The 20,553-nt window shown below is 43.0% G+C and overlaps 1 protein-coding gene across 2 annotated transcripts in view; it reads right to left on the reverse strand.

Annotated features, from left to right (window-relative positions):
• Positions 1 to 20,553, reverse strand: part of CPNE8 (copine 8) — a 372,256-nt gene that overhangs the window by 25,478 nt on the left and 326,225 nt on the right. For both annotated transcript variants that reach the window (XM_073652158.1, XM_073652159.1), the window contains one exon: positions 7,908 to 8,035. In XM_073652158.1, the coding sequence (XP_073508259.1) occupies positions 7,908 to 8,035 (128 nt within the window). The remainder of the gene's footprint in view (positions 1 to 7,907; positions 8,036 to 20,553) is intronic.

Raw genomic sequence — 20,553 nt, forward strand, 5'->3', positions numbered from 1 at the left:
TGCCCCTTTTTCCTTGAAACAGAATGTCATTAGTGATGGGGCTGGTCTGTTTTGCTGTCTTGACTGCTCTACTGCTCAGTGTGTTGTCTCTTCTTGCCTGCATTCTGTTAGTGTGCTCTTCGCCGAAGTCTCTGCATGCCGGAAAGGTAAGAGAACACATTTAGTACAGCATACAGTGGCATGTAAAAGTTTGGGCACCCTTGGTCAAAATTACTGTTATTTTGAACAGTTAAGCATGTTGAAAATGAAATGATCTCTAAAAGGCCTAAAGTTAAAGATGACACATTTATTTTGAATTTTAGGCAGAAAAATATATATAGTGTAATTTTTTTTTATTTTAAAAATTACAAAAAGGAAAATGGGCCGATGCAAAAGGTTGGGCACCCTTGGAGATTTGTGTGCTCAGATAACTTTAACCAAGGTTTCAGACCTTAATTAGCCTGCTAGGGTTATGGCTTGTTCACTATCATTTTTAGGAAAGGCCAGATGATGCAAATTTTCCAGTTTCATAAAAACTCAGCCTCCTCTAACCTAGTGCCAAAAAACAACAGCCATGGGTTCTTCTAAGCAGCTAACTAGCACTCTGAAAATTAAAATGGCGGAGGCTCACAAAGCAGGAGAAGGATATAACAAGTTTCAAGTTGCCCTTTCTTCAGTTCGAAATGTAATTAAGAAAGGGCAGTTAATAGGAACAGTGGAGGTCAAGATAAGGTCTGGAAGACCAAGCAAAATTTCAGTGAGAGCTGCTCGTAGGATTGCTAGAGAGGCAAATGGAGCAAAATAACATTTCAGGTGGCCGTCCGTTGGAGACAATGTTACTGCAACCAAGTCTGAAATTGCAGTGGCTATCCAACAAGGACCTGATTTAGCCCCCACTAAACCCCCACTTGACAGCAAAATACCTTCAGAAAGATTTAGCAGACTCTGGAGTTGTAGTACATTATTGTATTGTTCAGAGACACCAACACAAATATGGCCTTCGTGGAAGAGTCTTCAGAAGGAAACCTCTCTTGCGTCCTCACCATAAAATTCAGCATGAGACGTATGCAAAACAACATCTAAACAAGTCTGCTGCATTTTGGAAACAAGTCCTGTGGACCGATGAGGTTAAAATAGAACTCTTTGGCCACAATGATCAAAGGTATGTGTGGAGAAATAAGGGCACAGAATTTCAGGAAAAAAACTCGCCAACCATTAAGCATGCGAGTGGATCAATCATGCTTTGGGGTTGTGTTGCTGCCAATGGCACAGGGAGCATTTCACAGGTAGAGGGAAGAATGGATTCAACGAAATTTCAACAAATTCTTGATACAAACATAACACCACCTGTAAAAAATCTGAACTTGAACAAAGGATGGCTTCTACAAATGGATAATGATCCTAAACACACGTCAAAATCCACAATAGACCACCTCAAAAGGTGCAAGCTGAATGTTTAACAATGGACCTCACAGTCCTCTGATCTGAACATCATTGAAAATCTGTGGCTAGACCTCAAAATAGCAGTGCATGGAAGTCGACCCAGGAATCTCACAGAACTGGAAGAATTTTCCAAGGAAGAATTAATAAAATTCCTCAAACAGGAATTGAAAGACTCTTGGCTAGCTACAAAAAGAGTTTAAAAGCTGCGATACTTGCAAAAGGGGGTGCTACTAGGTCCTAACCATGCAGGATGCCCAAACATTTGCATTGGCCAATTTTTCTTTTTGTAATTTTTAGAATGTTAAAGATGACAATATCTTTTTTTTTGCCTAAAATACAAAGGATATGTGTCATCTTTATCCCTTTTAGCGATCATTTCATCTTCAACTTGCTTAACTGTTCACAATAACAGTAATTTTGACCAGGGGTGCTCAAACTTTTTCATGCCACTGTATACTCAGTGTGTTCTTCCTACTTTCCAGTGCGCTGTCAGTACGCTCTCCTCCGAAGCCTCTTTCAGAGAGCACACCCTTAGTATATGTTGGAATAGACACCATCGCACAATCAGTGTGTTCTCTTTCGATGTCGGCATTCAGAGACACTACAGATCAGAGCACACACTGAACAGTAGGACAGACCAGCCCTGTCACTTAGGATACTCTGTTTCAAGGAAGAAGGGGCATTGAAATAAGCAAGAGGGAAGAACAACATAATGCAGGAACAGCCCACTGAGTGAGTGTCAGTGATAACATTCCATTAGGGACTATCCCATGTATGCGCAAAGTTTCAAATGAAATGGCATTAGAAGAAAAAAAATGGCTAGCAAGAGAACGGTATCAAATTTTATACATGTCAGTTTTGAAAAGTGCTTCGTTTTGAAAGATAGTTAATTAGAGACATAGTTTAAGATATTGAGTCTACATTCTACAATTATTACTGAAAAAATGCGACACTTTATTATTTATTCTGTGTTAATATGATATAACTAAATCACTAAAACAGTGAACTAACTTAACAGTTGACATCAGAAATGGGTTGTGTAAGTCAAGGGTTTTGAAGCTATTGTAATAATAATATACCTACTAAAGACACCTGACTACTACTCAAGGACCTTATACAAAGTAATTAATTCAGCCATCCTTTTTTATTCAACTCTGTATTTTAAATGTCCTGCAATCTTCACATTACAATCCCCTATTATATTCTCTTCAATAGGGGCTGATTTGCAGTACCCAACAGTGACCATTACACAGTGTACAGAGCTGATCAGTGGGTGTTAGACCACCTCCAATCTTATAGTGATGACCTATTCTAAGGATCGATCATCAATATAAGAGTAGTAGACGGCCCCTTAAAACTATAGCTATAATTGCAGCAACATTTGACAAATCTTAATTTCGAGGCGTACAATATTGATGACCTATCCTTGTCAATATCAAATCAGTGGGGATCCAACAACTATACAGAGGTAAAAAAGACACTCTTTTGTTCTCCACCTGTTAAACAGAGGCCTATGAACATGATTATCATGTACATTCAGAGCCTTCCAAGCATAACACACTAAACGCATGGATAATAAGTGATGTCAACATGGGCCTTATAGGGGTTAATACTTATGCATTCAGTAATTTTGTGCTCATAATCACATAAGGAATATTTTACATGGTCACTGAATGTAATATTTCCCTTACAGACAGTATTTTTAGATTTGCATGGAAGTGTCTCCATAAATAAATAAACTACATATATTACATTTACATTCAGTGTTAGGTTGAGACAGCAGCATGGCAAATTTCTGCTGTGAGTGCATATGTCACAATTTCTGACATTCTTTTGTAAGATCATGTGGAAAGCTGTAATTTTCTGAGCAGACTGCATCGTTATACAGTGCTATAATTAAAATTATTCATTCATACATATTCTGGAGCTGGAGCTTCCAAATCTACTGAATGCAGGAAAAACAAAGACAACTAAGCTGAATTAACTTTAGGATTTGCATTGTAGTAGAAAGATAAGTGAACTGATTTGCAAGACCCTACTCTAGCAGCCATATCATGATATTGTGAGATGGCAGCAAGGAGGTTCGCTTGACTCCCATCCAGTGGCTGCAGAGTCTCACCATGGCCGCTGAACCAGGATCCTGTGAATTGATTCACTCGTGTGTACTACTGGCACTTGCAGACCATACCATGCTTACACAGAGCTGGCTATATATGCCATAATAAAGTATTTAAAGGTGAAAGCCACTTATCAGTAGAAAAGGACATGTGCACAATACCAAGCAAATGTGCACACGCAACCTTATCTGTATTGGTTTCCTCCTGATGTGAAAATAAGTGGCGCCAGACAACCCTACTACCTAATGATACGTGAATGCTTTGTTCTGCCTATTAAAACTTGGGATTACCAGTCACAAGTACTTCACTGACAATTTTATAGCTAACAAAGAAACCTTAAAACATACAGCAGAATCAGTGGGATTTTACTAAAGGTCTGGGTGCCTTCCCATCACTTTTTTTCCACAGGTTGAAATTTTTAAGTATATCTTATCTAAGGGGTAACATTTTTCCTTAGGAGACTGACATGTAAAGCATGTCACAGTAAGGAGGCTTTTAAAGCCGCAATGCTCCTCTGGGAAATATGAAAATTGTCTCTTCAGAGAGGAAGAGGACTAGAACTCTAGTGCCACCTACAGGAAGTAGCAATCCTAAAAGGTCACTATTGACTTTTATGATTGCTACTTCCTGTAGGTGGCACTAGAGTTCTAGTCCTCTTCCTCTCTGAAGAGACAATTTAAGTATATCTTAGAAACTGTGACATCTTATCATGTAAGTAGATGGGTTGTCCTACAATAGATCTATAATTGTGGATGAATATCAGTATAAGGCCACAGCCCCACTATTAGTATTCGGTCAGTATTTTTTCACAGGAGTGGGAGCCAAAATCAGGAGTGGGTGATAAATACAGAATTGGTGACTTGTTTCTATTATACCTTTTCTCTGATTGTTCCTCACCTGGTTTTGGCTCCCACTCCTGAGAAAAAATACTGCCCGAATACTGACCAAATACTGATAGTGTGGCCGTGGTCTTATTACATCACTGTGCACCAGCTAATCACCTGTTAACACTTAATTTTGTGCAACGCGTCCAAGAAATCCATCTGAATCCAGTTTTCAAGGGATTCTGTAATGACACAAATGGAGTTCAAATGGACTCCGTTTTTGCTTTTTTTTTTCAAATGGACCCAAGAAAATAGTCTACTACATTGTCACATCCATCTGAAAATATGGATATGGCCCGAAAAAAAACAAAACTAGAGTCTACTTGGACTTATGACATTGCAGTCTACGGCGCCACGGTTCATCAGAGATTCAGAAGGAAGTCCTGGACTCTACAGTTCTTTCTAAAGCACACTAGGATCAAATCAATAACCTAAATAGAGTGTGCTGATGTTGTGTAGCTATAAAGGCATGAACAAATGATGACTATTTATTTTGGGAACACATCTAATACCCCGCTCACTGTTAATAATCACTGCTGCGATTGGCTGAAAAATATAGCCAATCATTACATTGGTAAAACCCAAGTATTAGTAAAGAACATTCATTGGTTGACGGTCTAGTAGCGCCTCTCTACAATACAGTACAGCATTGTTCCCCAACTTTAGTCCTCAAGAGACACCAACAGATCATGTTTTCAGGATTTCCTTAGTATTGCACAGGTGATATTCCATCACCTGTGCAATACTAAGGATATCCTGAAAACATGATCTGTTGGTATCTCTTGAGGACTAGAGTTGGGGAACATTGCTGGCCTCAGATAAGCTGCTACTTTGGCCATCTGGTGAAGGTGGATTCTTTTTATGTTTCAGGTATACTGTGTGTCCTGTAATCTAAGTAAAGGTATAAATATCTTTCTTGTCTTTTATATGCGCTGGCTTGCGGTATATGGATTTGTTTTTCACCTACTTATGTTTAGCCCTGCTCCGACATACAGTTAGGTCCATATATATTTGGACAGAGACAACATTTTTCTAATTTTGGTTCTAGACATTACCACAATGAATTTTAAACAAAACAATTCAGATGCAGTTGAAGTTCAGACTTTCAGCTTTCATTTGAGGGTATCCACATTAAAATTGGATGAAGGGTTTAGGAGTTTCAGCTCCTTAACATGTGCCACCCTGTTTTTAAAGGGACCAAAAGTAATTGGACAATTGACTCCAAGGCTATTTCATTTCATTTTCTTATGTCATTCTCAATTAAGCAGCTAAAAGTCCTGGAGTTGATTTGAGGTGTGGTGCTTCCATTTGGAAGGTTTTGCTGTGAAGTAAACATGCGGTCAAAGGAGCTCTCCATGCAGGTGAAACAAGCCATCCTTAAGCTGCAAAAACAGAAAAAACCCATCCGAGAAATTGCTACAATATTAGGAGTGGTAAAATCTACAGTTTGGTACATCCTGAGAAAGAAAGCAAGCACTGGTGAACTCATCAATGCAAAAAGACCTGGGAGCCCACGGAAGACAACAGTGGTGGATGATCGCAGAATAATCTCCATGGTGAAGAGAAACTTCACAACAGCCAACCAAGTGAACAACACTCTCCAGGAGGTAGGCATATCAATATCCAAATCTACCATAAAGAGAAGACTGCATGAAAGTAAATACAGAGGGTTCACTGCACGGTGCAAGCCACTCATAAGAATCAAGAATAAAAAGGCTAGACTGGACTTTGCTAAAAAAAACATCTAAAAAAGCCAGCACAGTTCTGGAAGAACATTATTTGGACAGATGAAACCAAGATCAACCTCTACCAGAATGATGGAAAGAGAAAAGGTAAAAGTAAAAGTATGGCGAAGGCGTGGTACAGCTCATGATCCAAAGCATACCACATCATCTGTAAAACACGGCGGAGGCAGTGTGATGGCTTGGGCATGCATGGCTGCCAGTGGCACTGGGTCACTAGTGTTTATTGATGATGTGACACAGGACAGAAGCAGCCGAATGAATTCTGATGTATTCAGAGCCACACTGTGTGCTCAGATCCAGCCAAATGCAGCCAAACTGATTGGTCGTCGTTTCATACTACAGATGGACAATGACCCAAAACATAAAGCCAAAGCAACCCAGGAGTTTATTAAAGCAAAGAAGTGGAATATTCTTGAATGGCCAAGTCAGTCACCAGATCTCAACCCAATTGAGCATGCATTTCACTTGTTAAAGACTAAACTTCAGACAGAAAGGCCCACAAACAAACAGCAACTGAAAACCACCACCGTGAAGGCCTGGCAGAGCATTAAAAAGGAGGAAACACAGCGTCTGGTGATGTCCATGAGTTCAAGACTTCAGGCAGTCATTGCCAACAAAGGGTTTTCAACCAAGTACTAGAAATGAACATTTTATTTACAATTATTTAATCTGTCCAATTACTTTTGGTCCCATTAAAAACAGGGTGGCACATGTTAAGGAGCTGAAACTCCTAAACCCTTCATCCAATTTTAATGTGGATACCCTCAAATGAAAGCTGAAAGTCTGAACTTCAACTGCATCTGAATTGTTTTGTTTAAAATTCATTGTGGTAATGTCTAGAACCAAAATTAGAAAAATGTTGTCTCTGTCCAAATATATATGGACCTAACTGTATGATGTACTGGTATGTCATATGTCAGATCCCTGGCTTTGATAAGCCCGCAACTTTCCTGACAGATGATGGCTGTGTTATTCAGAAATCATCTGACCCTAACAGCCACTGGTGTAACCAAGCCCAACTTGATGGTGTTAACCTATTAAATGCCATTGTCAATCTCAGACAGCGGCATTTATACTGAGTGTGCCCATTGCCCCTTCACCCACCTGTAAAGCAAATGCAGCATGTCGATGGGTTGTCATGAAAGCGCAGGGTCTGCTTAAGACTCCAGTGTCTGTCAAAACGGAGCTCCTATGAAGACCAGCTTCTGACTAGCATTCATAGGAGTGATATTTGCTATTTACTGCAATACCTTGATATTGCAGTTTATATTGCAAACGATCAGACGAATGCAGGTTCAACTTTTAAGTCCCCTAAAGAGACTAAAAAATGCATTAAAAATATTTTAAAAATGTAAAAACACACATACATGTTATTGCTGTGTCTGTAGGTCTGATCTATCAGGGTATAAAACTAATTAACCTGATCTGTAAATGCTGTAAAGAGAAGAAACAAACTTGAAACTCCGGATGTGTTTTTTCAGGTGCCACAAAACCTCAAAAACATGCAATAAGAAGTAATCCAAACATAATTTCTACCCTAAAATAGTATCAATATCAACAATTTCCACAGAGCCATAGTCTCAAGGCACAATACTTTTACTTAGATTTATCATCCTGAAACAAATTAATGGTAAACTTGTGTGGGAGCTCAAGCATTAGTTTAACCTAAAAACATAAAAGTGTAACTTGCAGTTAAAGACAAAGAAAAATACTTGTAACTGAAAGCAAAAATCTATTACCTTGCTACATGATTAATTACGGGAGCAAAGTTTGTCGGTCCATACAGCTGTACACTTTTCAAACTTCTGTAATATGCTTCCATCACTCCGTCTATTCCATTACAATATGGATTTTGTGGATTGCCATTCTGTGATACAAAAAAAAACATGCATATATTTTTTTCTACACAAAAAGCTTTTACAAAAAGGGGCAAATAATAAGTAAGGGGTGAAAGAAAGTAAGAAATCCAACCTTCTATAGTGCATTTTCAATAGGTCTATGAATCTTGATATAATAATTTTAAGTCTTACACAAATTATTTTTCATTTAAGTAATATGAATAGCGACCATAAAAGATTTACTGTATTTTAAAGTGGTGATCTTTCCACACAGACCCTAGTGCAAGACATGAAGTGGAAGAACATCCTGATAAATAAGATACATCTCCTAAGAAGTCTACGATTCTTAACCCTTTAATGATTCAGACAATTGTGGCTTTAAAAGATGTAGAATTTTTTCATTTTTTTAATAATTACCGGTACATTCCAAGAGCCATACAATTTTTATCTTTCCATTTTTATTTATCGGACTAGATTTTATTTTTTTAATTGAAGCATTTTGTGGTGAATATAATGAATAACTATTAATATCAATGCATAACTATTCAAATTTTTGGGGTGAGGAATGAGCATACAGTTAGGTCCATATATATTTGGACAGAAACAACATTTTTCTAATTTTGGTTCTAGACATTACGACAGTGAATTTTAAACAAAACAATTCAGATGCAGTTGAAGTTCAGACTTTCAGCTTTTATTTGAGGGTATCCACATTAAAATTGGATGAAGGGTTTAGGAGTTTCAGCTCCTTAACATGTGCCACCCTGTTTTTAAAGGGACCAAAAGTAATTGGACAATTGACTCCAAGGCTATTTCATGGACAGGTGTGGGCAATCCCTTCGTTATGTCATTCTCAATTAAGCAGATAAAAGGCCTGGAGTTGATTTGAGGTGTGGTGCTTGCATTTGGAAGGTTTTGCAGGGAAGTAAACATGCGGTCAAAGGAGCTCTCCATGCAGGTGAAACAAGCCATCCTTAAGCTGCAAAAACAGAAAAAACCCATCCGAGAAATTGCTACAATATTAGGAGTGGCAAAATCTACAGTATGGTACATCCTGAGAAAGAAAGAAAGCACTGGTGAACTCATCAATGCAAAAAGACCTGGGCGCCCACGGAAGACAACAGTGGTGGATGATCGCAGAATAATCTCCATGGTGAAGAGAAATCCCTTCACAACAGCCAACCAAGTGAACAACACTCTCCAGGAGGTAGGCGTATCAATGTCCAAATCTACCATAAAGAGAAGACTGCATGAAGGTAAATACAGAGGGTTCACTGCACGGTGCAAGCCACTCATAAGCGTCAAGAATAAAAAGGCTAGACTGGACTTTGCTAAAAATCATCTAAAAAAGCCAGCACAGTTCTGGAAGAACATTCTTTGGACAGATGAAACCAAGATCAACCTCTACCAGAATGATGGAAAGAGAAAAGTATGGCGAAGGCGTGGTACAGCTTATGATCCAAAGCATACCACATCATCTGTAAAACACGGCGGAGGCAGTGTGATGGCTTGGGCATGCATGGCTGCCAGTGGCACTGGGTCACTAGTGTTTATTGATGATGTGACACAGGACAGAAGCAGCCGAATGAATTCTGATGTATTCAGAGCCATACTGTGTGCTCAGATCCAGTCAAATGCAGCCAAACTGATTGGTCGTCGTTTCATACTACAGATGGACAATGACCCAAAACATAAAGCCAAAGCAACCCAGGAGTTTATTAAAGCAAAGAAGTGAAATATTCTTGAATGGCCAAGTCGGTCACCTGATCTCAACCCAATTGAGCATGCATTTCACTTGTTAAAGACTAAACTTCAGACAGAAAGGCCCACGAACAAACAGCAACTGAAAACCACCACAGTGAAGGCCTGGCAGAGCATCAGAAAAGAGGAAACCCAGCATCTGGTGATGTCCATGGGTTCAAAACTTCAGGCAGTCATTGCCAACAAAGGGTTTTCAACCAAGTACTAGAAATGAACATTTTATTTACAATTATTTAATCTGTCCAATTACTTTTGGTCCCTTTAAAAACAGGATGGCACATGTTAAGGAGCTGAAACTCCTAAACCCTTCATCCAATTTTAATGTGGATACCCTCAAATGAAAGCTGAAAGTCTGAACTTCAACTGCATCTGAATTGTTTTGTTTAAAATTCATTGTGGTAATGTCTAGAACCAAAATTAGAAAAATGTTGTCTCTGTCCAAATATATATGGACCTCACTGTATATATAAAAAAAGCAATTATGTCATTGTTTCTGGCATATTTGTTTTCATTGTGCTTCCCTTTATTCTGTGTCTCAATACAATTGTATTTTAGGTAATAATACCTTAGCACATGTATCTATATAGCACATGCAACTGAGCATGCCTGTTATTACTAATGGTAGGACACTAAGAGTCTTCACTTCATTGCCCAGAGTATGGCATAATTTTTAACTATTAACTCAGAATTATCCAAAAAAATACTTTAACAATTGCTTACTCTAATAGCATGTAGTGGCGTATATATGCCAAATTCAATTTAGATTTTTCTTACAGCAGACTATGTACAGTGTATTTTATTTAACAAAAGTTAAAAATACAAATGACACAATATGCAGAAAAAGACAAAGAGACAGACAATAAAATTGTGCATAGCTTAAGGTTTCCATGATATCCCCCATGATGAAGCGGCAAATATTCAGAGCGAAATAATACGAAGAAAAAGCACAGGCTATAGAAACTATGCACACCCACAATATTATATAAAAAAATCACAATATCTTTATTGAAGTTTTATACAAAACCATCTACCACAGTACATAGAGTAAAAACATTTAAAAATAGGCAAAATATTGCTCTATACAATATCAAAAAAAGGGGAAAAAGATATCAATGTGTTCATTAAAAACAATAAATACCCTTGAACCCGCAGGTAAATTGTATACTACTTATCAAATCCCATAGTATAAGGCATGGTCATTAAATATATCACAATAGCAAAACCATCTACCACAGTATATAATATTGTGGGTGTGCATAGTTTCTATAGCCTGTGCTTTTTCTTCGTATTATTTTGTTGTAGTCCCATCAGGCTACTGTAGCACCCCATCATATATACTTGTAGCAGTGCCCACCCTTCTCTTTTTTTTTGGTAAATATTCAGAGCGAAATGCGCATAGGGGTCTATCAGGGGGATCCTCTTTGTGCTAGTTGTTTCTATTCAATGTTTTCCATCTATCCTGGTATGTTTTGAGTCCTGTTATTAGATATTAGTGCACAGTGGTGAGCAGGCACAGCTTCACTTTGAATGTAGGCATGAGCATGTATTGAGTAACATGAATGATCATATACAGTTTTACTTTTCTATGTATTTTTGAATATACATTGCTCAGTATGTGTCCATATGCTTATGTGGGACCTTTTTGTGAAGTAAAATTATGGAAACGTTAAGCTACGCACACTTTTATTGTCTGTCTCCTTGTCTTTTTCTGCATATTGTTTCATTTGTATTTTTAACTTTTGTTAAATAAAATCTGTTTTTATCTGAGTCAGTATTGATCCATGGTTCTCTCTGAATTCTTCAATTCTTAAATGGAGTTTGACAGTGGGAACTCATTTGGCACCTTCCATATGAGTGTCTTGATATGCATAAAATGCCATTTTTGGGGTTTTGCCTGCTTATGTACAGTGTATGAATAAGAAAATATTTATTTTTGGAGTCAAAGATAATATTGTTTTGTTGAAAGGATTGCTCAAGCATTTTATACAAAATAGAAATGCATTTTACTGGCAACGTCAGCACAGTAATGTAGAAGGCAAATGAGGTTATAATATGGTCTAACATTAGCTATTACATTACATAACACAGATTATTTTCCAGACTTGTGCCCTTAGAGAAGGTCTTCCCATGAAAAGTGTGACTGATGCCTTAGGTTCACATGAAATTTCCAGCATGTTTAAAACCAAAAGACGGAAGGCTAATTTGAGATAACATTATAATGCTAACAAAGGCATAGGGAGAGATTTATTAGAACTGGCATGTCATACAACAGTGTTAAATAAAAGTTAATTCGAATAAAATGCACCAAATTAGACATCATCGTCTGTCCTAAAGACAGAAGATGAAATTTAAACATATTTTTGCTTTATAATTCCTATCATTTTATGTCATAAAAGGGTTATCTGTTATTTTTTAAAAAGTTGCCAAAAAATAGAGAATGTTATAAGAAAAAAACATTACTTAGCTCTGAAATTTCACATGACTCTAGAATTGCGGCTTTAATGGTCTCTGCTGAGCCCTTCGAGATAACATCTCATCCATTATTACAGTGACTCCTGTAGCCAATCACTGGCCTCAGAGGTTTCAATGTATGGCAAGTGACCACTAAGGCCAGTGATTGGCTGCAGCAGTCAATGAATAATGGATCTCTTTACTGCTGGGTCAAGTAGAGTGACATGAAACGCCATTGATAACGAATGATTATTTCTTGAATTTAAATCATTCTCTACTCTTTGGTAACTTTAGAAAAATTCCAGAAAACACCTATACGTAGTTACAGATCTGTCTGAAAGATGCCAGTCATACCCACCTCCTTGTTAACCACGTTTTAATCCTTGCCAAAATACTGTCACAAAGGAATTTGTACATTTCTATTGTATTCTATTGCTCGTGGATACTATAATATGTTTTAAAGGTTGTAGTAAGAATTCATTTTGTTTCCACTATTTCAAATATTTGGAAACTTTCACCACATCTATTCCAATTTACACAAAATGACTTGACTGGTTCTTAGGACTAGATTGTGCGCTGTATTAACAACCTGTTATGTTTTAGATTACAAGCAATCATCTAGATTTTGGAAGCCACAATAAAGGCAACCTGTTATTTAGGACCCTTAATAATGAAAACACAAATGGCGCAATAAATTGTTAAAAATATATTTGCCTCACTATTCCCTTACATTTTACTTTTCTTGCCACACATCCAAAAGCAAACCTCAAGATAAACTTGTGTTCTAAGTGTCCAGGGCTGGAGATACAAATAATGGCCCTGATTGCCTAAAATAACAGTGTTCAGTACACAGTGGTGTTAGCTTGAAGGTATTACGCACTATTTGCCTTTTGCGTAAAATTATAGACTTAGTAGTAGTATCAGAACAAAACTGTCCATATCATTGTGCCCATACAATTACAGTGGTGTGAAAAAATGTTTGCCCCCTTCCTGATTTCTTATTCTTTTGCATCTTTGTCACACTTAAATGTTTCATATCACAAAACAAATTTAAATATTAGACAAAAATAACACAAGTAAACACAAAAGGCAGTTTTTAAATGAAGATCTTTATTATTTAGGGAAAAAGAAATCAAAACCTACAGGGCCCTGTGTGAAAAAGTGATTTGATACTACTCCCCCCTCCCCCCCAAAACCATAAATTTACTGTCGTTTATCACATCTTTGGGAAGAGGAATTAAATTTCCCTAGCCACACACAGGCCTGATTACTGCCCCACCTGTTGTCAATAAAGAAATCACTTAAATAGGACCGGCCTGACAAAGTGAAGTAGACCAAAAGGACCTGAAAAGCTAGACATCATGCTGCGATCCAAAGAAATTCAGGAACAAATGAGAAACAAAGTAACTGAGATCTTTCAGTCTGGAAAAGGTTCTAAAACAATTTCAAAAGCTTTGGGACTCCTGCGAACCACAGTGAGAGCTATTATCCACAAATGGCAAAAATATGGAACAGTGGTGAACTTTCCCAGGAGTGGCCAGACAACCAAAATTAATCCAAGAGCACCGCGACAACTCATCCAAGAGGTCACAAAACACCCCAAAACAACATCCAAAGAACTGCAGGCCTCACTTGCCTCAGTTAAGGTCAGTGTTCATGACTCCACCATAAGAAAGAGACAGGGCAAAAATGTCATGCATGGCAAAGTTCCAAGACAAAAACCACTGCAGAGCAAAAAGATCATAAAGGCTTTTCTCAGTTTTGCCAGTAAACATCTTGATGATCACCAAGACTTTTGGGAGAATACTCTGTGGACTGACAAGACAAAAGTTCAACTATTTGGAAGGTGTATGTCCCATTACATCTGGCATAGAAGTAACACAGCATTTCAGAAAAGGAACATCATACCAACAGTAAAATATGAGGGTGGTAGTGTGATGGTCTGGAGCTGTTTTTCTGCTCCAGGACCTTGAAGACTTGCTATGGTAAATAGAACCATGAATTCTGCTGTCTACCAAAAAATCCTGAAGGAGAATGTTTGGCCATCTGTTTGTGACCTCAAGCTGAAGCGCACTTGGGTTATGCAGCAGGACAATGATCCAAAACACACCAGCAAGTCCACTTCTGAATGGCTTAAGAAAAATAAAATTAAGATTTTGGAGTGGCCTAGTCAAAGTCCTGAACTTAATCTGATTGAGATGCTGTGGCATGACCTTAAAAAGGCTCGGGGACCTCCAATGTGGCTGAATTTCAACAATTTTTCAAAGATGAGTTGGCCAAATTTCCTCCAAAGCATTGTAAAAGACTCATTGCCAGTTATCACAAACGCTTGATTGCAGTTGTTGCTGCTAAGGGTGGCCCAACCAGTTATTAGCCTTAGGGGGCAATCACTTTTTCCCACAGGACCCTGTAGGTTTGGATTTCTTTTTCGATTAATAATAAAGTCCTTCATTTAAGCACTGAATTTTGTGTTTACTGTAGCGTCGGCGTCCCTGCCTCCTGCTAGGCAGGGACGCTGTTCCCCTCACCTCTCTGCTCCGTGCCCGGCGGCTTCCTCCCGCTCTGCCTGCAGCGCCCGCTCTCCCCCGGTCACTGCGCTTAGGGCGCGCGCGCGATCCCCCTCTCTTAAAGGGGCCGCGCGCGTCGCCCTAAGGAGTCCCCGGCAAATGGCCGGAGGATCCCTCCATATATAAGGAACCTCCTCCAAAATGGAGGTGCCCGAGCAATGTTGTTGCACTGTTCACTACTCTGCTTCAGCCCTCAGGTCCCGTTGCCTGTTACCTGCCAGTTGCCTGCCAGTTTGCTGCCTGATTCCTGCCTGTCATCCGCTTTCCTGCTTGCTTGCCTGAGGTCCGACGGTCTGCCTTCCGACACCTGTCAGTCTGTCTATGGACCAGCTTGCCCGCTCACCTGGGAGCGCTCACCTGCTACCTGTCTGCTAGCCTACGTGGAGGCTCCGCCGTCACGTGCTGTGACCACCTGCCAGTCCAGAAACTCTTGCCTGCTCACCTGGGAGCGCTCATCTGCTACCTGCCTGTTAGCCTACCTGGAGGCTCCGCCGTCACATGCTGTGACCACCTGCTTATCCTGAGACTCTCGCCTGCTCACCTGGGAGCACTCATCTGCCATCTGCCTGCTAGCCTACCTGGGGGCTCAGCCGTCACAGGTCATACCTGCCCGTTTACCCAGAGACTGTCCCGGTCACGTGCTGTGACCTCCTGCCCGTTTACCCAGAGACTGCCCCGGTCACTTGCCGTAACCTTCTGCCCGTTTACCCAGAGACTGTCCCGGTCACTTGCTGTGACCTCCTGCCCGTTTACCCAGAGACTGTCCCGGTCACTTGCCGTGACCTCCTGCCCGTTTACCCAGAGACTGTCCCGGTCACCTGCTGTGACTGCCTGCCTGTCTTTCCTGGTCGCCACCCGCTTCCTTATAAGGACCACCCCCTTGTATAAATTGCTCAGAGGTTCCGCCTCCCAGACCCGTTACAGTTTGCTCGGGCCATGGAACCCGGTGGCACCCAAGCTCCCTCGCTCTCGGACCTTTGTCATGAACTGTCCCGAAAGAGGTCCCAACAGGAGTCCATCCTGGGTCACCTGCGGAATGTCAATACTCGCCTGGACACTTTCACTGCCCCACCAGCAACCACCGCTAGTGTCATGACTCGCAGCCCGGCTGCTCCGCTGTCCACCAATACCATAGTATTCTGCTCTGGAATCCAGCTTTCTGCACCTCCTCGCTTCGGAGGCGACTCCGCTCAAGCTCGGGGCTTCATTAACCAGTGCACCCTGCACTTTGAACACCAGTCCCACCAGTTTAATTCCGACCGGGCCAAAGTAGCCTTCATCATGTCCCATCTCACGGGAGAGGCACTGGCTTGGCTAAATCCTCTATGGGAGAGAGGAGACCCTCTGGTGTCCGACCTGCCAGCCTTTCTCACGGCTTTCCGGAAGGTCTTCGACGAACCCGGACGGAAGAACTCATCCGCCTCATCTCTGCTACGCCTCCGTCAAGGGAGTCTCACCGTGGGCCAATATGCCATACGGTTCCGTACCCTTGCTTCGGAGCTGGCCTGGGATAACGACGCCCTGGTGTAAGTCTTCTGGGAGGGTCTGTCCGGCCGTATTAAAGATGAACTCGCCGGTCGGGACATTCCTACCACTCTCGACGACTTGATTACACTTGCCACCCGGATTGACATCCGGTTCCAGGAGCGCGCTAGGGAGGTCACCCGTGAGAAGAGGATTCCACGTCTAGTCCCTACCTCCCAGAGACCCGTCACTCCCTCTGTTACTCCCCAGGCACACTCACTTGAGCCTATGCAGGTCGACCAGACCAAGATGGTCAAGACCCGTCAAGACTTACGTCGTGCCGAGGGGAGCTGTTTCTACTGTGGCAGTAAGGAGCACCGGATCCATTCCTGCCCTGAGAGGTCGGGAAACGCCTGTGTCTAGGATCGCTCAGAGAGGTCGCCCTAGACAAAAGTAAACCCTCTCCATCCCTGATGCTGTCTGTTTCTATCCTCTGCGGAGAGAACCGCTATTTTGAACTGGCTCAACTTGACTCTGGAGCTGCTGGAAATCTCATCTCTCAATCCCTGGTAGAAAAATACCACGTTCCCACCAAACCTCTGGCCGTACCTTTATCTGTCGCCGCCGTGTATGGGGGTCTCTTACCACATCCCATCCAACTCATCACCGAATCTCTGACTCTACAGGTGGGAATGCTGCATTCTGAGAGCATCTCCTTTCATGTTCTGCCTGGACTCTCTCACGCACTATTGCTTGGCCTGCCTTGGCTCCAGAGACATGCACCCGTGCTTGACTGGCAGACCGGAGAGGTCCTTCGCTGGGGACAGGACTGCCATAAGACTTGTCTAGTTCCCGTTCGTCCTGCCCGTCCTTCTCCTACCCCAGCCAATCTGCCCGGTCTTCCGGTTCCCTATTGGTCTTATGCGGATGTCTTCAATAAAAAAGAGGCAGAGACTTTACCTCCTCATAGACCATACGACTGCCCAATCGACCTGATGCCCGGCTCTACTCCTCCCCGTGGGCGAATCTACCCTTTGTCCGCTGCTGAAACCCGGTCCATGTCTGAATATATTGAGGAGAACCTGGCCCGGGGATTTATCTGGAAATCTACCTCCCCGGCGGGAGCAGGCTTCTTCTTTGTCAAAAAGAAGGACGGCTCACTCCGTCCATGTATAGACTATAGAGGCCTAAACCAGATTACTGTGAAGAATAAATACCCCCTTCCGCTTATTCCTGAATTATTTGACCGTCTGAGGGGGGCTAGAATCTTCACCAAACTGGATCTCCGTGGGGCGTATAACCTGGTCCGTATCCGTCAGGGGGATGAGTGGAAGACGGCATTCAATACCCGGGACGGCCACTATGAGTACCTTGTGATGCCCTTCGGTCTCTGTAACGCTCCTGCCGTCTTTCAAGAGTTGGTCAATGACATCTTCCGTGATCTTCTCTACTCCTGCGTGGTGGTGTACCTGGACGATATCTTGGTCTTCTCTCCGGATCTTCCTACTCACCGGAGGGACGTTCGTCAGGTCCTGCTCAGGCTCAGGCAGAACCACCTTTACGCTAAATATGAGAAGTGCATCTTTGAGCAGACCTCTCTTCCATTTCTGGGCTACATAATCTCTCAGACAGGTCTACAAATGGATCCTGAGAAACTGTCTGCCATCCAGAAGTGGCCCTGACCAGAGGGGTTGAAGGCTATTCAGCGGTTCCTGGGCTTCGCCAACTATTACCGCCTGTTCATACCGCACTTCTCTTCCCGGACCGCACCTATCTCTGCTCTCACCCGTAAAGGTACGAACCCCAGAGAATGGCCGCCCGAAGCAGAGGAGGCATTTCTTTCCTTAAAACAGGCCTTCCTCTCCGCCTCGGTGCTGCATCGTCCGGACGGCAACAAACAATTCTTCCTAGAAGTTGACGCCTCCTCCTCCGGAGCTGGGGCGGTACTTACCCAAAAATCTTCTTCCGGAAGAAAGGTAACCTGCGGCTTTTTCTCCAAACTTTTCTCCTCTTCTGAGCGCAATTATTCTATAGGAGACCGAGAATTGTTGGCCATTAAGATGGCACTGGAGGATTGGCGTTACCTGCTCGAGGGGGCTCTCCACCCGGTAATAATTTACACTGACCACAAGAACTTGGCATATCTCCAGAGCGCCCAGAGACTTAACCCGCGCCAAGCCCGGTGGTCTTTGTTTTCTGCCCGCTTTGATTTCATTCTTCATTTTCGTCCGGCTGACAAAAACATCAAAGCTGACGCCCTGTCCCGATCCTTTCTGGTGTCTGATCTTGAGGAGGAGCCTAAACACATCATCGATCCAGCCAGAGTAATGCAGGTAGCCCCCGTGGGCCTAAATCGTCTCCCTCCCGGTAAGACGTTCGTAACGGAGTCCGATCGGGAGAAGATTCTACACTGGGGTCACTCGTCTAAGCTAGCTGGGCACGCCGGTCAGAAAAAGACCCTCCAGCTTATTACCCGGCACTACTGGTGGCCTACCCTGCACAAGGATGTAATTGACTTTGTTTCTGCCTGTGTGTCCTGCGCCCGCAACAAGGTTCCGAGACACCTGCCTGCCGGCCGCCTTCTTCCTCTGCCTGTGCCTGCTGCCCCGTGGCAACATATAGCTATGGACTTCATAACAGATCTCCCCGTCTCTGCCGGTTGTACGGTCATTTGGGTGGTCGCTGACCGCTTTTCCAAAATGGCTCATTTTATTCCCCTGCCAGGCCTCCCGTCTGCTCCCGAGCTAGCTAAGGACTTTATCCGCCACATCTTCCGTCTCCATGGTCTGCCTCTCCACATCGTGTCGGATCGTGGGGTTCAGTTCACCTCACGCTTCTGGAGAGCCACATGTAAACTGCTCGACGTCACCCTGGACTTCTCCTCCGCTTACCACCCACAGTCCAATGGTCAAGTGGAGCGGATCAATCAGAATTTGACCAGTTACTTCCGGCACTTCGTTAATGCCCACCATTCAGACTGGGTGGATCTCCTACCATGGGCAGAGTTCTCTTACAACAATCACGAGAGCGAATCTTCTTCTAAATCCCCGTTTTTTGTAGTCTTCGGTCAGCATCCTCGGATCCCTTTTCCTGTCTCCACCTCTGTGGACAACCCAGCCGCGGAATCTCTCGTTAGCAAATTTTCCTCCATTTGGGAGAGTACCCGATCCGCACTCCTTCAGTCGTCCGAGCAGATGAAGAGACACGCCAACAAAAAACACCTGGATTCCCCACAATTTCGTCCCGGAGATAAAGTCTGGCTCTCATCCAAATATGTCCGGCTCAAGATTCCTTCCTATAAGTTAGGGCCTCGGTTCATCGGTCCACTGGAGGTTATCAAACAGATCAACCCGGTGGCCTATAAATTGAAACTCCCGGCCAACTTACGGATCCTTAACTCCTTCCATGTATCTCTTATCAAACCCGTGGTACTTAACTCCTTTTCCAAGTCTACAGGTACGCCTCCTGCTCTGGTTTCTGCTGAAGACGAGTTTGAGGTAGAGAACGTTCTGGCCACCAAAAGGGTAAGAGGAAAGACCTTTTTTCTAGTGGATTGGAAGGGGTTTGGTCCTGAGGAGAGAACATGGGAGCCCTGGGAGAACATCCATGCCCCTCTCATCCTTGCTAAATTTCTGTCTGGCCTAAAAAAGGGGGGGCCTAAAGGGAGGGGTACTGTAGCGTCGGCGTCCCTGCCTCCTGCTAGGCAGGGACGCTGTTCCCCTCACCTCTCTGCTCCGTGCCCGGCGGCTTCCTCCCGCTCTGCCTGCAGCGCCCGCTCTCCCCCGGTCACTGCGCTTAGGGCGCGCGAGCTCCCCCTCTCTTAAAGGGGCCGCGCGCGTCGCCCTAAGGAGTCCCCGGCCAATGGCCGGAGGATCCCTCCATATATAAGGCACCTCCTCCAAAATGGAGGTGCCCGAGCAATGTTGTTGCACTGTTCACTACTCTGCTTCAGCCCTCAGGTCCCGTTGCCTGTTACCTGCCAGTTGCCTGCCAGTTTCCTGCCAGTTTGCTGCCTGATTCCTGCCTGTCATCCGCTTTCCTGCTTCGTAGCCTGAGGTCCGATGGTCTGCCTTCCGACACCTGTCAGTCTGTGTATGGACCAGCTTGCCCGCTCACCTGGGAGCGCTCACCTGCTACTTGTCTGCTAGCCTACCTGGAGGCTCCACCGTCACGTGCTGTGACCACCTGCCAGTCCAGAAACTCTTGCCTGCTCACCTGGGAGCGCTCATCTGCTACCTGCCTGTTAGCCTACCTGGAGGCTCCGCCGTCACGTGCTGTGACCACCTGCCAGTCCAGAGACTCTT

Source organism: Phyllobates terribilis, unplaced genomic scaffold, assembly GCF_046119375.1.
Source record: "Phyllobates terribilis strain yellow unplaced genomic scaffold, ASM4611937v1 Scaffold_11__3_contigs__length_659146591, whole genome shotgun sequence".
In the NCBI taxonomy this organism is placed as follows: domain Eukaryota; kingdom Metazoa; phylum Chordata; class Amphibia; order Anura; family Dendrobatidae; genus Phyllobates; species Phyllobates terribilis.